Here is a 20,411-nt window from a genome sequence, read left to right as displayed (position 1 = left end):
TCTGTCACTTGTCTCTTTGTATTTTGTTTTAGAATGTAACTGAACTGTAAAGTGTTCGGGAAGCTCCGTGAAATCTTCTCGTTCCAAATTTCCAATCCGTTCCTTGTCTTAGCACACTGTGGTACAGTTTCTGACGAAAGTTTTTAACTAGTGTGTGTTGCCAGTTGCGTGGTCGCTAACTATGGGCCTTCTGAGGAAGCTCAAGGGCTCAGAGGGCATTGAGCTATGCTCGGAGTTTCTCTTCGAGATCGAATCAGAAATGAGGAGATCCTTAGGAGAACCAAAGTCACTGACATAGCCCAGGCGATCTTTTTGGCTTTGTCCATCAGTGGACGCTGCCGGCTGAAATGATGATGAACAGATACTTCATAAAATATGAGGCGTTATCATTACATATATCTCGATCCTTCCGCTCTGTGTAGGCCACTTCGTGTAACTGCACTATTAAGGCCGCCACGGCCGAGTGACCACGATTAGCTAAGAACGTACACCGCCATATGAAGTAACTATTGTAATCCGTGCAACACGAAGATATTCGCTCGCACTGTTACTAATGTTATTGTAATCGTTAACATTGTTTACGATTTTAATTGGTTTGACCTTATTTTTTAACATGGATAGGTTAATTTCTAAAATCGACTTTTATCGCATTAGGCCGGGTTCACATGAATTTGGCGAGTATGAAGGAAGAATTTGTGTGGCGAGGCGAGTTTGCCGGTTCGTTTTACGGAATAATGTTGTTATATGATTAAACGCTTTTCTTATTCTCTGATTTGAAGGGCTGAGAGTTTCTTATCAGTTCTTATGTTCTTTCATTTTTATGTTAAAGCCCCTTTACGAACTGATGTACCTTCATGACGTTTAGCAAGTGTTTTTTGCAATATGTTGTGATATTGTCACTCCCTATGGTAAATAAATACTTACATTTCTATTTCTATCTTCGTGCAATGCGTGCATGCAAGGTCCTATGCTAATATTTAGGGCCGTTTTCCAGAAGGCATCTTAATAGGTAATCCATGTTTTTTTTTATGATTCTCTATAATGTGGTCGAGGTGATGGCTGGTCAACGCGTCATGATCATGAACTCCTAAGTAATCATGTCACTAGGAACGCTGCTTCGTGTTGTTTATTTAAAAGTTAATATATAGGTAGGTTTTTTAGGTTATTAGGTTTTTTAAATTGCAATTAAAGTCATTTGTTAAATGATGAGGATATCGGACTTTTACACAATAGTTCTGCTTGCGTTTATTATTAAGCAGTTACACGTAATCTCGCCCTTACAAAAACAAAAATATCAAAATTAGCTAAAGAGAGAGAGAGTTTATGAGATATTGATCTCCACAGAGGGTAGGGCGAAAAACTTTCTGTAACCTTATATTTTTTTAAGACTTGAATAAAGGATTATTATTTGAAAATTATTAAAAATTGTTACTAAGTTACTAAGAATAGACCAATTGGTAAACAACAAATCAAAGTGTCTAGAATCTTCTTTTTTCTGAGGCGCTACAACCCCATGTAGGTCTTGGTCGGCACTACTAATTTCCATCATCTTTAGGGTGTCCTTATCCAGGATTTTTTTAAGACAATAAGGAACGAGATGAGCAGGACATTCAGCTGATGGTAATTGATACGCCCTGCCCATTACAATCAGGATTCTTGAAAACCCCAAAAATTCTGAGCGGCACTACAACTGCGCTCGTCACCTTGAGACACAACATATTAAATCTCATTTGCCCAGTAATTTCACTAGCTGCGGCGCCCTTCGGGTCGAAACACAGTAATGTTTATATAATACTGCTTCACGGCAGAAATATGCGCCGTTGTGGTACCCATAATCTAGCCGGCATCCTGTGCAAAGGCGCCTCCCACTAGTAGATTGTGAATTTGTTCATTTTTTCATTCTTCCATATATTGTTTATTGTTTCCGCAGTAGAAACTCTCGCAGCATATTCTCTAGAGGGATTTATAAAGGATTAAAAGTAATCCTCAAAGATATATTAAGTACCAATATTATAGCGATCACGTTTCTCAACATGTGGTGTCTATGACGCACGCACAGACAGATGTATCTTGTATAAATATCGTAAAGTAATGTCCTCATTGTTTCGCTTCGTTTGGACCTGTGTTTCATTAGTTTTGGACACGCTTTCCATTTATGCGGCTTGGCCATGTCATATGTATTATTAAAAAGTCATTCAAATATTTTATTCAAAATTGGATATAATGTCAATTATTGAAAGTCAAAAACTATCACCCATTCCAAAAGGTATGCCTCAGACCTGAGAAGAACGGGCGCAACAAACTCGGCGGGCTTTTATTTCTTTTTTACTATAATAAAAAATCGTACTATAAAATTTATTAGTAATAGCCTTTGGGTGGTCGCACCATTCCCAATCTGTGGTATCATTAAGAAAGTCATTTATGTTATGTCGTTAACGTTATTTAACATTTCTTTTAGATCTTGTTGTAAAAGTAAGTATATAAATCGCCCCACAAAAGACTTACTTACTCGACTTAGCCGAGTAGTTGGCATTATAAGTTTATGTTTGTTTCTGGTGTTAATATTGTTTATGACAGTTTCTAGCAAATTCACTTATGTGCCTATGTACATACAACAGTCAAGATGTTTATTTCTTTAAATTTTGCTTTCAATGATTATTTAGGATCTCGGTTATAAATAGCGCGTTTATTATCTATTTATCTATCTATATATATAAAAGAGAATGTGTGTTTGTATGTTCCCTAATAACTCCTAAACTATTCGACCGATCTCAATGAAATCTTTTGTAATAGATTCGTTGAAGCTCAAAGAAGAAGACAACGTTTGCCAGGTCAGCTAGTACAAAATACGACTATACGATACGATCTGTCAAATAATGAGGAGGAGAGATGAGAGCCTTCAAGAGCTAATCGTAGTTGCGGAAACTGAAGGCAAAAGAGCCCGCGCACTTGATTTAAGTTTAAAGCGTCCACGCTACGACGTCGCCGCGGGCAGCAACTAGTTTATAAAGTTGTTCTGTACTTAATAAATAAAAAAATAAACCGCTAACTGAACAGCTGGGGCTTCTCAGTTCAGTAATTATAAGGAGTCATTGTGGTTGTGCGGTCGTGATGGCGCGCAAAATTGTTACTGATCTTGTGACTGCAGCGACGCTCAACTCTCAAGTCAATGAACTGCATCTACAGTTTGTCGATTTGCATTCGTTACACTGATAGGTATTACATAGAATCGAACATGATCTGTTAATTCAGATGTTGAGCGGTATTTTCAACCAATTTCAAAAACGAGGATGGCGAGAAGGACCCACATAATTTAAACATTTTTTGGAATCGGTGTCCTTCCGACGCGACCCGCTCTCGCCTCTCGCCCCCTCATGACTCAAGTACATCTCACCTATAACTATGTATGTAGTTACAAACCTGACACTGACTCTAAAAATTACAATAATCGTAACTAGAATTAGATTTAAGTATTAATTAGATTGTATAAAAAAACGCAATTATTTTAATACTTATTAGTGCTTATTATATCTATTGTTTTGGAATAGTGTTTTTGAAGTCGGTTGTTTTTTTGTTAAAATTTAATTATTTTTTTTGATTTTTAGTGAATTTGAAGTACACTAACTAAGAATTTGTCTAAATATGTGTAGATATACTAAATTTTTCAATGCAGCAGTGAACGTAAGCGCTTAATTAAAGAGTTCCGTTACTTTGCCATGGATTCCGTAATCAGAACCAACCTTACCAAACTCTCACAAAACTATCTTTGAAGTATGTGCTTTCCAATAAAATAAAGATTCATCGAAATCGGTTGACGCGATATTGAGTTATTCATAAACTTATCATCCACTTTGCTATACGTACGTATAGCAAATTTAAGACGTTTTTCTCATGGTTGTCATTGTCAGATCTGGACCAAATTACAATGGGACCACACGGGAAGCACCAGCTTTCAAATAAAAAAAGAATTGTCAAAATCGGTTCACCCAGTCGAAAGTTTTAAGGTAAGAAACGAAGACGAATTGAGAACCTCCTCCTTTTTTGAAGTCGGTTAAAAATAAGTCATCTTGCTCTAACGGACATCTATTTTTTTTGTCATGACAGCTCTTGTCATTATTTATTTGGATGTTCCGACTTCCGACACCATCGATACCCAAATCAGTAGTAATTCACACTAAAATTCAATAAGATTATTATTCTTTTTTTGATATTAAAATGAGAAGGTAACTTCTTTAAAAGTATCGATATCTACCCGCTAGAAAAAAAATGAATTGTGAATCCTCAAATATTAGCAATTTATATATATTATCTTTTAGCAGACATTTTTAACCGACATTTTTAGGCATAGACATAAGATACTAGATAGAGCAGCTCGAATTGTCGGGGACCCAGTGCTCTGTGAACGGCTGGATCCCTTTGCGTTGCGTAGAGACGTCGCTTCATTGTGTGTCTTCTACCGCATTTATCACGGGGAGTGTTCCGAAGAGCTGTTTAACCTGATTCCTGCCGCCGAATTCCACCTTCGAACGACACGCCACAAGTTAGGATATCATCCCCACCATCTGGATGTGTGGCGGTCCTCCACAGTGCGGTTTTCAAGGAGCTTTCTTCCACGTACTACAAAGCTGTGGAATGAGCTTCCTTGTGCGGTGTTTCCGGGACGATACGACATGACTACCTTCAAAAAAAGCGCGTACACCTTCCTTAAATTCGATTAGATTCCTCTGGTGTTGCAAGAGAATGTGGGCGGCGGTGATCACTTAACACCGTGTGACCCGTACGCTCGTTTGTCCTCCTATTCCATAAAAAAAAAAATACAAATTATCATTTAAAAATTTTAGGTTATATTTTACTTTTAGGTATACCATTTCTCTCCCACTTTTTTAGGCTTACTTACTATTTGCTTTTTTCTTGGTTTTGTTACGTTCTACAATAATTATTAATATGTTTCCATGATGTACGCCACTTAATTCAGAGGCTCCCAAACTACATGCATATTCGCCATCCTACTTTACGAGTTTCTCTTACATTTTTACCGCGGAACTCCGTCGCTTATGAACCGATTTAAAAAATTTCTTTCATTTACATACAGATAAACAAACAGTTTTATTATATGTATTGATTGCTATGATTTAGGAGTTTGGTTGTTAATGTCGTTTAGTAATTTTTTCTTTGGTTTCCACGTCACCCAGAATAATTCTTCTAGTAGGTAGTATTTAGACGAGACGTCTACATACAGATTGCAAACAATTTTACGAGTAAGTTATAACCAGTTCTAACACTAAAAATCTAAATAATATATTAACACTACTCGTTTGGTTTTGTCGCATGGCAGTGACATAATTCGATCGATTTCTATAAATGAACTGCGAAACGCCACTCACAAACGGAAATACCGTAATATACCACGCGTCCAATATTTATATCATATGCCTTACATTTTACTTTTTTGCCAAAGTTTGTGACGAAATTGTTTAAATGACTGTATTTATTAGATATGACTAACCGATAGTATTTTTATATTTTCTATAGTCAGCCTGTCTGTGAGATTTTCATGAAAATTACTATACTAATAGGCATTAGGCTAATAGAAGGCAAAAATATAATATCGGTGAATCTTATGGTGTGTATATCTATACTATATATATAATATTATAAAGCTGCAGTGTTTGTTTGTTTGAACGCGCTAATCTCTGGTACTACCGGTCCGATTTGAATGATTATTTCAGTGTTGGGTAGTCCATTTATCGAGGAAGGCTATAGGCTATGTTTTTTTTTTTCAAAATTAGGGATCCGTAATAAAATTGCTATTTTGTAACACAAGGTGTAAAATCGAAAACCTATTTTTGCGTGCGCTGCAAAAACTATTGACAATAGAACAAAATGATGTACAGGCTATAATATAGGCAATATTTTATTACTTATAAAACTATCGCGTGAATTATACTTTATATGGCAAAACAACGTTTGCCGGGTCAGCTAGTAACTATAATATATGAAGGTTGAGCCCAAATCGATATGCAGCTAAACCTGGCGTGAGGCGTGACCTGATTACCACCGTGTCATAATATATTTAAACTTGTATATTGTTTGACTAAATGTGGTCAAAGCTATATACCTATAAAAAGTTTTCAACCTATTAAGTATGTTGATATAAAATAATTCCTTTTTCTGGAAGAGGAAGACAAACGGCGTGCAAGTTTGAAAAATCCAAAATTGCACGCCTTATAATTTTTCTTTCCATAATAAAAACTATTATTTGTTAAGGTGAACACAAATACGTAGATGTACTTGTTATCATGTGACAAAGCTCTTGTATTCCCTGAAGGCCTTACAAGGTGTCACTACTGTCGAAGTGGGTGGTATTTTAAATTGAAAATTTGAAGGAGAGATGGCTGGTCCATGCGTCAACTTATGAACGGGTGCTGCTTGCGGTGCCAGGTCTACCTGGTTTTATAATGAAAATAAGGGACGAGACAAGCAGGATGTTCAGATGGTGGTAATTGATACGCCCTACCCATTACAATGCAGTGCCGCTCAGGATTCTTGAAAAAGCCAAAAATTCTGAACGGCTCGTCACCTTGAGACATAAGATGTTAAGTCTCATTTGCCCAGTAATTTCACTAGCAATGGCGCCTTTCAGACCTAAATACAGTAAGTAATGTTTACACATTACTGCTAACGGCAGAAATAGGCGCCGTTGTGGTACCCATAATCAACCTGTCATCTACATATATGTATATAATATATATAAGAGATTTCCACGTATATAGTCACTCATCACGATATCTCTAGAACCATTAGAGCTAAAGACTTGAAAATTGGTAGGAATATTCTTTTCACCGAGTAGAGGTCAGCTAAGAGCGGATTATCTAAAATTCCATCCGCAAGAGTTTTTTTTTTATTATGAACAGAACAACGTCTGTCAGCTAGTAGTTAATAAATCATTGTATTTGTTGGTTGCGATTACTAATTATGACAGTAATCACGACCATCATGTTCACGAAGCATCCTTACACAAATAATGAATTCAAGCTCTTAAGGTCCTAAGGTCTCCAATATACGATAGTTTATATTTTTATGAAATAATTTATATTATTTAAACACGATTCATATATTGGATGTAGCATCTCACAAACTATTTTTTTTTGTATATTACAGCATTGTAAAATACATATTCTATTTGATTGAGAAGAGTGGCCATGTAGTTTCTTGTTCTACGTAGGTACACGGTCGCCCAGAAAATATTTTTTTTCTAACTCAAATGCTTCGCTTATGAGACGTGCAAATTAAATACGCTTATTAACGTCCATGTTCATTTACCAACTTAACCAAACGTCCAATTATTCGAAGTGAATTTAAAGGAGTTTTAGTGCTAGCGAAATATCGGGAATACAGAAAACTGAAATTTTCTATTAAGGCGAAGAGTAAGCAGAAAACACGCAAACATGGTGTTTTTAGACAAGTTTTGTGGTGAGAGTATAGCATTTCGAGCTATAAACACTACTTAATCCTATTACACATATCTTTAAGTCTTATTTGTAGGTTGCTAATGCTTGCTGTTGGTTATAGTTAACACTGCCGAGCCTTGTTGAACTACCACTTTTCTTTGAAGTTTAACAAGTTTTTTGGCATGGCGTGACGCATTTTTTTGGTACTTCTCTCAGAAAAGTAATTCTTATAGCTTGTACTTTTTTGTGTAGGTTCATTTATTCAGATTAATAGTGAATAACGAGGATTATAAGCATATAAACTGTTTTCCACGCAAGAATTTTGAAGCAAAATATTGGCTTTGTTACATAGATGGCGGGCCGGCAGCCGTGAACTCATATCGCCCAAGGTCGCTGGCATTTAGTGTCGCCTTAAGAGAATTTCGACTGAAAAATCGTGGGTGGCGTAGATAATAATAGTTGTTGACTCACATCGGTTGTACGTGGAAGAAGTTCCTTAAAACCGCTATGGAAGAACGCCACACATACAGATGGTGATTTATGGGGATGATATCCTATTTTTCCATATTTTTTTTTGTTGTGGCGTGTCCTACGAAGCTGGATTTCTGCGGCTGGAATCAGGCCAAACAGTTTTTCGGAATACTACCCGTGATAAATGGGTGGAAGACCCACAATGAAGCGAAGTCTCTACGCAACGCCAAGTGATCTAGCCGCTCAGGCGGCACTTTATCCCCGACAATTCGAGCTGCTTTTTATGATTATATCGAGGATCTATCTACTGAAGAGGATCTAGATATAACTTCGATCAAATATGTATACACAAATAAATGTTATGTACCTATTTTGTCCCTTTCCGTCCTTTTCCGTTTCTTCTCAATCATTATTATAGTTTGACAGAAAAGAACAAAATAGTTTTATTTCTTAAACATATACAGTATGAATAAGACGGTTATTCTTTAGTCAGCTAAATCTACTCGTTGTAATAGGTACAATGTACAGGTACAGATATGTAGGTACACATTAGTATATAATATCAGCTGTTACAAAGGTCGTTCTCAAGGTTAGGAAAACACGCGACCTTCGCGTTCTACGTTTAAAATTTAAATCATAATCTTTTTTTAGACTAACTTTTGTATGTTGCCACTTCTTATTCCTTGCTTCAGAATATAGATTTCTTCTGACCAAGTGCCAAAATGGACTCAATGCTTCGCTGTCTGTAACAAATTTTATATGTACAAGATCAGTTGCGTTTTTATACGCATAGACGCCATTTTGACGCACTTAAACGGCCAGATTTCATTCAAACTTTGTAGATTTATTGAGTACTGATGACAATACACTAATTTGATAAGATAATTCCATTACTCGATTTGCAAACTAAGATTTTTGTCAATTTATATAATTTTTATCTATAGTCGATAAGGCAGGAGTTGATGTTAAAGTACTTAATAGATTTACAATACGATTTTATAGAAAATTTAACTAAAAAATTAAAACTCCTTTGGAATTCTTTCTGGTGTCGTTTCTAATATACTAGATACTACTACCGCTTCGGAAACAAATGGCGCTCTGAGAGAGAAGAAGCGGCGCAAGAAACTCTCGATTGTCACCTTGAGACATTGGAAGTCTCGTTTGCCCACTAATTTCACTAGCTACGGCGCCCTTCAGGCCGAAACACAGTAATGCTTACACATAACTGCTTCACGGCAGACATAGACGCCGTTGTGGTACCCATAATCTAGACGGCATCCTGTACAAAGACGCCTCCCACTGGTTTTGATTGAAAAGCCGTAAACAGTCAACTTGGAAATAGCTCCTCAGTGCTAAATTTCACATTGACAAATGAAAATTCGTGACGTATAATTGAGATGTCAGGCTGTCTATAGGCTGTTGCACTTGGTACTAGTACCTACCAATCCGAATTCCTCGAGAAAACGATAGATTTTCATTATTTTGATTAGATTAGAAACTGCAGTTTGTGTTAATCCTGAGTCTCTCAAGAGTTCTGCAACCGTACCGCGGAAAGTTGTCGTCTTCAGTGTCACCCTTACTAGGTCTCCCCCTGATCTTACCTACATAGTATCTGCTCAAAAACCAACATCATAATAATGGTCTTGAATCCACATCGTTACTGTTATAAAAAAGTTGCAACTTTATAGGTACTTTTAATTTAGTCACAGTAAATAATGAAACATAATTATTATTTTTTTTATTCGACTATGACACCCTCATATTATCAGCTATTTTTTGAAGCCTGCTTATATATCATAATATGACAAAGCCATTTCAGTTGGTACTGGGGCTGCTGCTTCGACTGTCGAAGACAGCAAACGTCGCAAATATGTCGGTCACAAAGTACTATGTACGCACCTCAATAGGGCTTCTGGAAACCCAAGCGCTGATAGCTATTTCGGTCAACGGACCAGCCTAGCTCCTATCCAACGCGGAAATGCAGTATTCTTAGTACATTTCCCAGTTAGACAGTTTTAACTTTACATAATCATACTAAGTATTGTTTTGTTTTGAATAAGTTTATATAACCTATTGCAGGGTCAAACCAATTATAATCTTTTGAAGTGAAAAGTACTTTAGTCGCGGTGAGCATTTATTTTTTTATACTTCGTACAATTTTCTAGAACAATTTGTACACAATTTTATTATGGATGGGAAGTTGGTGACATAGCCCACGGCGACAGACCTTGCTCTATTTGAATGTAGGTTTGTTTTGTTATATGTCGATCAATACAGACAGACGAATGATGAAATTAGAAACTCGATGTTCAAGTGAAGGCTGATTGCTCATTGTGATTTGAATATCTTCAATATTAAAACATGTACAACGAGCTTATCAAGTCCCATTAAAACACTAATCACACAGTTAGTTTTAAAAGATCCAGTGATCCCATGATAACGAGCAGTTGGGCTTCATCCTGCCAAAGAGAATTTAAACACTACGTTCAGCCAAACATTGAAAATATAGTTTAAGTGACACACTGACACTTAATAATGGATTTGTAATTCAAACAATATGATGAGAATACGATACTGTTTTGATATTTGTAAGAAATTGAGTTTATAGTGCGACACAGATAATTCTGCCCGCGACCATACTTGGGTTTTTTCCACAACCTGTATAAAAATACAAAAACTGGAAAATCTTTAACAAATTTGAATCTATGAAGAAAATATTGGGCTCCAGATTTTCAGGCGGCAATTAAAGAAATGTTGGCCCAAGGTTTTAATTGCGTCTGAACAACAATAACAGCATATACCTAGCAGGTATATGCAGTTAATTTCATATTTCCCTTGTAGGCTGTACCATTGCCATTCCTTGAATAAAAAATAAACCCACTCACCAGAGATAAGTATGTTTATTGCATACAATACATTTCCCGCCTTTTTTAGCTGTTACCCGAAAACTTGTAGTCTTTGTTTGTTTAATTTTGTTTTCTAAAATTACCTAGTCGGATGTTGTATAACAAGGTCAAAAAATGCTCGTGTTGTCATGCTCACATCGCAACCCACATCAATCACGTTCTTTGACCCTTCAGTCACTACTGTTGCATAAAGGCAAATCCGGCAACGCTCTTGTGATTCCTCTGGTGTTGCAAGAGAATGTGGGCGGCGGTGATCACTTAACACCAGGTGACCCGTACGCTCGTTTGTCCTCCTATTCCATAAAAAAAAAGTACTATTGGCATTCGGCCATTTTGACTGAAACAACAATCAGACTGCAGAACGTCACGGTATAGTTGCCATCACGGTGTCGCTTTATTTTGAGTGGTAATTTTACGCGTTTTTATTGATTTCTGAAGCTTGACGTAAATCTGATTCAAAGTAATTTGGTAAAAATGAAATAGTTTGCGTTACAGATTATTTTAGATAAGAACTTAACACCATTCAAACTGACCGTGCGAACTAGTAAAGAAATAAACGCACAGCTCTATTTTGTAGCAGTAATAGGTTTTGCTGTTCCTGTTCACCACGTGGTGTGATATCAACACTGCATACGGTTATTTCTAATGATATCATTTGGTCTACTACTGGAGAAAAGTGTTTTTTTTGTATTGTCGGAATTAAAACGCGTGTATTTTTCCTGACATTTCGGTGTCTTTGACACACATATGCGATTGAATTATTTAAAAAGTATTTTTTAATGATACCAGTGGGGTTACATCTTTGCACCGGCTAGATGGGCACCACAGCGTTGCCTTTTTCTACCATTTCCTTTGCACAGGATGCCGGCTAGATTATGGGTATCACAGCGGCGCCTGCCGTGAAGCAGTAATGTGTTTCAATCTGAAGCGCCGTAGCTAGTGAAATTACTGGGCAAATGAGACTTAACATATGTCTCAAGGTGAGGAGCTCAATTATATTTCCGCTCAGAATTTTTGGGTTTTTTGAAGAATCCTGTGCCGCAATGCGGGCAGGGCGTATCAATTACCATCAGCTGAACATCCTGCTCGTCTCAAAATTATTTTGTTTAAAAGATATAATTCTTTGGATAATCCAAGTCATGCTAAGCTTAACTTTTCTACGGCTTGCTAAATACAATATTAGCAATATTCAACCCTGGGCATAAATTAAGCATCTCATTCCTTATTATTCGCCAGTCTTTCGAGGCCTCTCGCAGGTGTCAGTCCAATTAAACCTGTTTTAGTATAATTAAGTGTAAAAGTATTATGTAAACATTGATGTAAATTTTCTATCACGTACAAGTGAACTTTCTAAGAGCTTTACATGCGCAAACGCATGTCTAAATTCAAATGATCTATTGACGATCAAGACGCGTGTCATTGGTTACTCGTTAATGGTTATACAATATCTCGGCAATGTGTATTATATGTTAATAATAGGTTTGATTTGAATATAATTATTCTATTCATACATAGTCGATACACAAATAATATACTTAAATGAAATTAATGCCATAAACCGCCAATAAATTTAATAGTTATTAAATTGGAAATACCCTATCTATAATATAACCCTTTCATTTATGCTTACGTTGGCAAATGTGTGAAAATGACTTTTTTTTTATGGAATATGAGGACAAACGAGCGTACGGGTGTTAAGTGATCACCGCCGACCACATTCTCTTGCAACACCAGAGGAATCACAAGAGCGTTGCCGGCCATTAAGGAAGGTGAACGCGCTTTTTTTGAAGGTAACCATGTCGCATCGTCCCGAAAACACCGCACAAGGAAGCTCATTCCACAGCTTTGTAGTACGAGGGAGAAAGCTCCTTGAAACCCGCACTGTGGAGGACCGCCACACATCCAGATGGTGGGGATGATATCCTAACTTGTGGCGTGTCGTGCGAAGGTGGAATTCGGCGGCAGGAATCAAGTTAAACAACTCTTCGGAACACTCCCCGTGATAAATGCGGTTGAAGACACACAATGAAGCGACGTCTGTACGCAACGCCAAGTGATCCAGCCGTTCACAGAGCACCGAGTCCCCGACAATTTAAAGTTTGACGTTTGACTAACCTAAAATTTCTTCAGCTAATACCATTGACGTGAAGTATTAAACAAGTTATTAAGGTTACGATGATTTGTTAACCTTCATATTACCAAAGTTTATACAAAAATAACAAAGGATTTCAGCGCACAACAGTCACGTACGAACCGTCACAAGGACAATCAAGAAAATTGTTGTTCAAAAATGGCACGCAGCTCCTATGTCAGTGACCCCTATACTATACTCGTATTTGGTAATCTGTTTTATAAACAACAAACTTTATAGAAAAATGTGGGCGTAGTTCGTTGTATTTGCCTTTTTCCTTTGAGACTTACAGAGTCAATGTCAGATAATCAAATCTTATAATTAATGAATTACTTAGTTATGATTTGATTATAAATTATTAAGTTATTTAAAAAAATACCATTAAAAATTAAAAAAAATTACTAACCTTTTATTTGAATTGTTTCAGATGGTAGAAAGCTGATCGAAGATAACCAACTCTAATGCTATTCAATCATCTGATGGAAGGAGGAACTGTAGCCACTAATACAATCCTACCTTTCAAAAGTCTTGACGGTAAAGATGAACGTGAAGGAACTATAAAGGCACTCTTAAAGAACTTCACCGTACCAGAACCCGAAAGCATGGCTATCAAACAAAACCGTTACAATGATTGCGTTTACACAGTCCCTATCAAACCACCAATGTCATCAGTATTGCAGCGACAAACAGTACAAGAAGCGAAACAAGCCTTTTTAAACACAAGTAATCATACGAGATTAAACAAAGAAGAACCTATTTTGCATTACGCACAAATTGCAATAACTACTCAAAGTGAAGATATGAGGAGTACCGGAGGAGGTAAATTTAAAGAAATAAATACTCGAAAACCTGTAGAAAAATCTCAGCCAATAGAAATACCTAACATTAAAAAGAAAGTGGACCAACAAAGAAAAGTAAGCTTTAAAATTAAAAACGCATCTGCCTCGTACCGTCGGCCACCAATAGTAACGACAATGACATTAACGGGAAGTAAAGTATCGGAGTTGACAAAGAAGTTCAATGACTTAGTAAACGCAGGTGCACCTGCGTCATCAAAGCAATCAAAATTAGTTAAGTCCATAGAAGAGCAATTAGTTACAAGATATTCAGCGAGTAACAGTTCTACTCCATCATCCACTCTTAGCTCAAGTCCTAATATAAAAATTTTGGTACGCCATAGAAAGGGATCCAAGAAGAAAAACAATAGAAAGAGATGTTCCAGTATGGATTCCATAGATAAATTGTCAATTTCGGAAAATTCTATAAGCAAAATACGTATTATTCGTTCAAAATCAGACGGTAACAAAATACCTAAATCTCCTAAGAAACGTCTAAAATATCCAGACTCGAGTGAACAGCAAAGTGGGTCAGATTCAGTGGATGGAAGTCCAGATAAGAAAAAAAACAACAACTCGCCAATTCTTTGCGATCCTCCTACGGATAAGGTAGTCGTGAAAAACGTTATAAAGAAATTTGAATGCGAAATAATTGCTCAATCGCAACAAAGTACCATAAAAAGACAACCTAGTCAATGTGCATCTAATAAAATAAATCCAATGAGAGAAAAGCCCAAAGTACCTGAGAAAAAGACGTCATTAGTTGTAACAAAGAATCTTGTTCTAAAAGATGGAGTACCAAAAATTAAAATTATCAAACCAGTACTAGTCGATGTAGCTGCAAAAGATGAAAATACTACAATACAAACAAATATAATCAAAAAGAAAGAACCATTGTATGATAAGAAAAAGTTTAAGACCAATTATATTCATTCAGAAAAGTTGCCTCTTCATGTTGTTGAAATCATTCAGGAAGAAGGTATCGAACATTATACACCCTTGGCTAATAATGATACCATATCGGAAGAGGACATTTCCAAAGATTCAAATAAAATATACCAAGACCTCGAGTCACAAGTTACTCCGAATGAGTCATTTTTGTGGAGAAGAAAGAGCAGCCAATTATATTCAGAATCTGAAATGATATCATCCGAGAATCCTTACGGGCTTGTCAACGTCACCATCGATAAAAATACAACTATTATTTCTTGCAATGAGAATTGTCCATCATTAGAAAACACTTCCACATCAGTAGATAGTAGGATAGATGATGAATCTCAAAAAACAAGTAATGAAACTAATTGCGAATCTCAAAGCTCAGATTTTGAAAGTAATTTAATTGAAGCTTGTAACAAGGATGTGATCGTAGGATTTACATCCAAACCACCCAAACCAGAAGTTGAAGATGATTATGAAACTTTAGAACCAAGAGATGATGAAAACATTGTAGTTGTTGCCGTAAAAAGCGAGAGAACTTCAAAAATAAATTGTCCCTTGCCTGAAATACCAAAATCTGAAAATGAATCACGGCCAGTAGGAAATATATATCAATGTCTTTTAGAGATGCGATCTCACCCTGAGGGAGATGAAAGCAGTCTACATAGTTATGAAACTTGCGGTGTTTTAGAAGAAAGGACCCGAGGAGATGGAGATAGTGACGATGGCTACGAATATTGTAAATCGCCTATCAAGCCTTACTGCTTAACGTCCAGTGCTGGTATTCAAATAGCAGAAGACTACAAACCTTCAGCTAAGAATTATGTTATCACAAAATCTGTTAGCGGAACGTCTACGGTCAGCTATGAAAAGATTGGTTCAGATCGAATTTACGAAAAAATACCATATCATCCCGAGATATATAAAGAGAGTAGTCCAAGTCAGAGTAAACGGCATTCACTGGCATCTGATAACACGAGCTACAACGACAATGAGAACATCTACGATACCATCAAACACGTCGAGGGGACGCTGTCCCATTGTTATGAAAGTATACCAAACAGTCCTAATGTGGTGAAACTAAGGAACAAAATGAGAAAGTTGCCCTCGGCTGTACAGAAGCGCCTATCTTTTGATAACGTGTCAAATTTAAGTGAATCAACGTTATCTAGCGAACAGAAAACTAATAGTATCTACGGGCAGCGATCCGTTGTGAGTTACAATGGTCAAGAGATTGTGTTCCAAGTGCCTAGCAGCGAAACAAGTGTCAGTGATCGGAGTGAACGGAGTGACAGGAGTGACGACTGGGTCGATATCTCCGATGAGGAGAAGGCCGAAGAAAAGAAAATCATTATGTAAGTTGAAAATACTGCATTTGCATTTATTTCGACTGAGTATACAAATACGCAGTAGTATTTATTTAAGCTAGAAAGAAGCACAGCAAAGGTGTTTCCAAAGTCGAAAATCCTGCCAGCAGCATGAAAGTATTCACTTAGATTAACCATATTATTATCTCATGACAGACAAATATTGTTGTCCATGAAATTATTTAGCCCCTTTATTGTCCCCAAGAAATAATCAATAAATACCAACAACATATAATATATATCTACGGTATCCATTGACCTATAAAAATAGCAGGTTAAATAAATACATGAGCGCATATCAAACACTCTTATCTTATTGCTGCATTGTATGTAATTCAGTCCACATAGCGTTGGGGATAAGGGTATACAACAAATTTAGTGTGAAATGTTTTGTAGTGTGCAAGAAAGAAGCCGCGGTCGAAAGAGCCCACTAGGCTGGTCCCAGAAAGTTCGTCATCAGTGGCAGCACTCTCCAAAACGAAGAGAGGACAAAGGTAAGATACCATTTTAAATTCTCATGTAAATATACGTCTACTGTATATTTTCAAAAAAAATATTGAACGGTCGAATTTGTATTTTCTATAAAAGCGCCACCTAGCGAATTGTGTGACAACAATCTAAATTAGCTGTTGAACACTTATACAACGTCGTAGTATGCTGGTAACAGGTGGCGCCACAAACGTGATATTGTAAAAGTTATTGTACCTTGAATTTTATTATTTTTGTTAATAATTTGTGAAATTATATTTAAAGCGGGTTTTTATTTACATAATCTTATAATCAACATTACATACGAGGGTCTACTATTATGTCATAAATAAGAATAATCAACCATTCTAACTAGTCACGTTTAATTTATGCGGAACCGCTTTCGGAGATATTTTTAATTAGCTTTTTGTCGAACTTAAAGAAAGAAAGTGTTTACTAATATATTATTATTTTGTAGTAAAAAAAAACTATGTAGTTACGTAACGGCTTCAAAAATATTATAATTATCGTAAAACAAGGTTACCTATTTATTTTATTCTATTTATTTAAAGCATCAGAAACGAGACCACCAACTCAAACAAAAATACAGTAAAGAAGAATATTTAAATTACTTATTTTTTAATATTATTTATTCGATTACTAGAAACACCCCTTTGGGAATAAAGGTACAAAAATATAATGTAGGTTATACCTTACTTTTAGTCTCTCTACTTGATGATACTCTTGTTTAAACTAAAAATAATATTCAAACAAGATTGTACTTGTTTGTAAAAAAAATATCTTTTACATGTGGATATGTTGTTATGTATCAACTTTTCTCAAAATATTCTGTGTGCTTCTAGCATGGAATACGTAATATAATGCGATCTTGAATATTTTTAAGTTACTAAGTGATCGCCGTTGATGTCTTAAGGTTCCGAATTCCAAGGTGGGCGTTGTTATGAGAGACTTGCCGAATTCCTGCGCCTACGCTAACATACTAAATCTGTGTACCTACCTGAATGGAGTATACTTAGAGACCCCGCAAACTGCAGACTTTTGATCGGCCGATAGTTTGGTTGGTTTCTTAATCAGTATGAAGATGTATGAGAGTGCGCACATTATAACGATTCGGTATTGGCCGACAAAAAAGTTTGATGGGCTACACGATTGCCTTCAAACTGAACTACAGCAAACTATCGGCTGACTGTTAAATCAGTACAGCGCTCTTCTAGGCGCACACAACACCGATTGTTTAGTCGGCCAGACTCATCAATAGCCTACTTAAAACTAATAGCAAATCGTCCCTAAAACTGTCGGCCGATAGTTGTCTAGTGTGCGCACTTATCACAGACCCAACTGTTTAGGCGGGCCAGTGTGCGCACTTAACAGCCGAACTCAACCCAACTATCGGCCGATCGAAAGTCTGCAGTTTGCGGGGTCTCTTATTGCTACAAACACGATATAAATTATTATAACTGAACAATAGACAAGCTTGTTGCTTGACCAAATTAGAGGATCTCAACATATCAACGTACGTCGTATGTAACCAAACTGCCTTTTCTACAGTTCCGTCAGAGGAGTAAATAAAACAGGTGTTCGTACCGGACGAACAATGGGAATCTTATTACCACAGAATATGTAGTACTAGTACAGAAGTTTTACTTACTCAAACCTTATAAAGAAATATGTACTTTATCCGCCGGCTAATAGGGTACTTTTTAAATCGCACTTTGTTCGCAGATGCGATGGACATGTAATACACACGCACACTACAATAGTAGAGTAGATATACCAGTGTGTATTAAAAATCGTACACACACTGGTGTGTTCTGTGTTTCCAATAGTAAAATGCACACTGTGTATTGAAAATACACTGCTGTACCTGATCAGTCCAATACAAATTAAATAATTTATGTTATTATTCAGATTTATATTAAATTTAAATTAAAAACAACAACAGGGAATCTTACCAAAAAATATAAATGTTTTTCGTTCTGGCTCACCTCAAATGGGCCCGAATATAGAACGAGGATGGTTTTGGTCTGATTACCCCTGAATTACGTTTTAGGCTCACGGGATGGGGAGCAGTGAGGCATCCGTCCATGGACATCCGCAACAACAGGTGTCAAGAGATGCATTACCGGCCTTTTAGGTGGCATGCATGCGTTAGGTATGCTCTTTTCATGAAGGTCCCTATGTTGTATTGGTTCGGGAAAACATCAGCCAGTACGAGTCCAGTCTACACTTTGGATATTCCCTGGACCTCGCATGCGGCTCCCCATTTAGAGTAGGCTTTTTGGTGTAGGTATCTGGAGGCTCAAGACATAGAGGCTTTAGCCTGTCTTCTGTCCGCGTCAGAAATCAATTAAGGTATTAGGGCCCCTGCGCTCGATCGATGCTCTCTAGGGATCCGTTGTAGTTTCTTCTTCCGTAGAAATACTTAAAGTGCGAGCCGAGTTTTCATAGAATCACAATCCTCCATGGTGATTGATACGCCCTGCCCATTACAATGAAATGTCAATCAGGATTCTTGAAAAACTCAAAAATTCTGCGCGGCGCTACAATTGCGCTCGTCACCTTGAGACATAAGATGTTGTCTCATTTGCTCAGTAATTTCACTTGGTACAGCGACCTTTTGACCGAATGCTTACAAATTACCTACTGCTTCACGGCAGAAATAGGTCCCGTTGTGGTTCCCATAATCTAGCCGGTATCCTGTGCAAGGGAGCCTCCCACTAAGCTTCCATCATATAAAGCCCACTCTAATCTATCAATAACGTCCTTGAAAAAAAAAAACACCTCGTCACGATTTCGTATACCCACTTATGCGGATACATAAGTAGCACTTCTACCATCCTTGACCGTATAACCATACACTATCGACTATATACCGATGACCCCTCAAGCCAATCCCCGACTACAACGTTCCATACAATGCTCACAGCTCGCGGTGTCTAGTTAAGCTGGTAGGTTGTTGACCAAGCGCAGTGATGCGTGCACTCGCAATGATCCGCCATTTTGTCTGATCTTTCGTAACGCTAATGTCTAGCGCTTACACGATGATTTGCGGTTTCAAACAATTTCAAAAATTACTTCAACCGGAGTTTTTGTGATATTTATTAGTTAATTTTTAAAGTTTTGCCGGCCCTCTTACAAAGCCATTCCATCTTCTGCCAGTGAGCGTTATATCATGATTCTTAAGTAAACAGATGCTAATGCTATTTTTATCGCTGTTATAATATAAATATATAAACTGTAACAGCTATGTAAAACATGCCAATACATGACGCGCAATAAACTATAAAAATTCATAAAAAAATTATAACACTGAAAAATGTCTTACAAAACGATAAAGCTCTTTTCAGACTACGGTATACTAATGTTGTATAATTTAATATAGCAAATAAGGACCTAATGCAGTGGCAGATACTATATAGCATGGCTTTCACATGACGCGATATAAGCGCAAGTATTTATTTATTTGGATGGAGGCGTCTCCACACGTACTGGTCCGGCACACGGAGACTCAAGCAGCACAGAAAGCCTGGGTTGTGGTCCTTCCCGCGCAACAACTTCACCACATACGCTGCTAGAAAAAAATCCATACGGACGCTCAACTCAGTATACCCAACTATACCCAGCACAAACCGTGTCGGATACATAAGTGGGTAAAATGGGTATACTCCATATAACTTGAAGTATAGGTGCCTAACGAATTTGTTTTGGACACGCTCTAACATCAACCTGTACTTGTCCTCATAAGGGGCCCATATCGCCGATTTTATAGTATATGGCAAGTTGAAGAGTGTGCACCCGATCGACACAATGGATTGAATACTGGA

The 20,411-nt window shown here is 37.0% G+C and overlaps 1 protein-coding gene across 7 annotated transcripts in view; it reads left to right on the top strand.

Moving 5' to 3' along the window:
• Positions 1-20,411, top strand: part of LOC126964417 (ephexin-1) — a 132,731-nt gene that overhangs the window by 59,664 nt on the left and 52,656 nt on the right. For all 7 annotated transcript variants that reach the window (XM_050811284.1, XM_050808273.1, XM_050809043.1 and 4 more), the window contains 2 exons: positions 13,387-16,086; positions 16,495-16,592. In XM_050811284.1, the coding sequence (XP_050667241.1) occupies positions 13,421-16,086; positions 16,495-16,592 (2,764 nt within the window). In that variant the 5' untranslated portion in view covers positions 13,387-13,420. The remainder of the gene's footprint in view (positions 1-13,386; positions 16,087-16,494; positions 16,593-20,411) is intronic.

The sequence above is a fragment of the Leptidea sinapis genome, chromosome 1 (assembly GCF_905404315.1).
Source record: "Leptidea sinapis chromosome 1, ilLepSina1.1, whole genome shotgun sequence".
Lineage (NCBI taxonomy): Eukaryota > Metazoa > Arthropoda > Insecta > Lepidoptera > Pieridae > Leptidea > Leptidea sinapis.
This window is presented reverse-complemented; position numbering and strand designations above follow the sequence as displayed.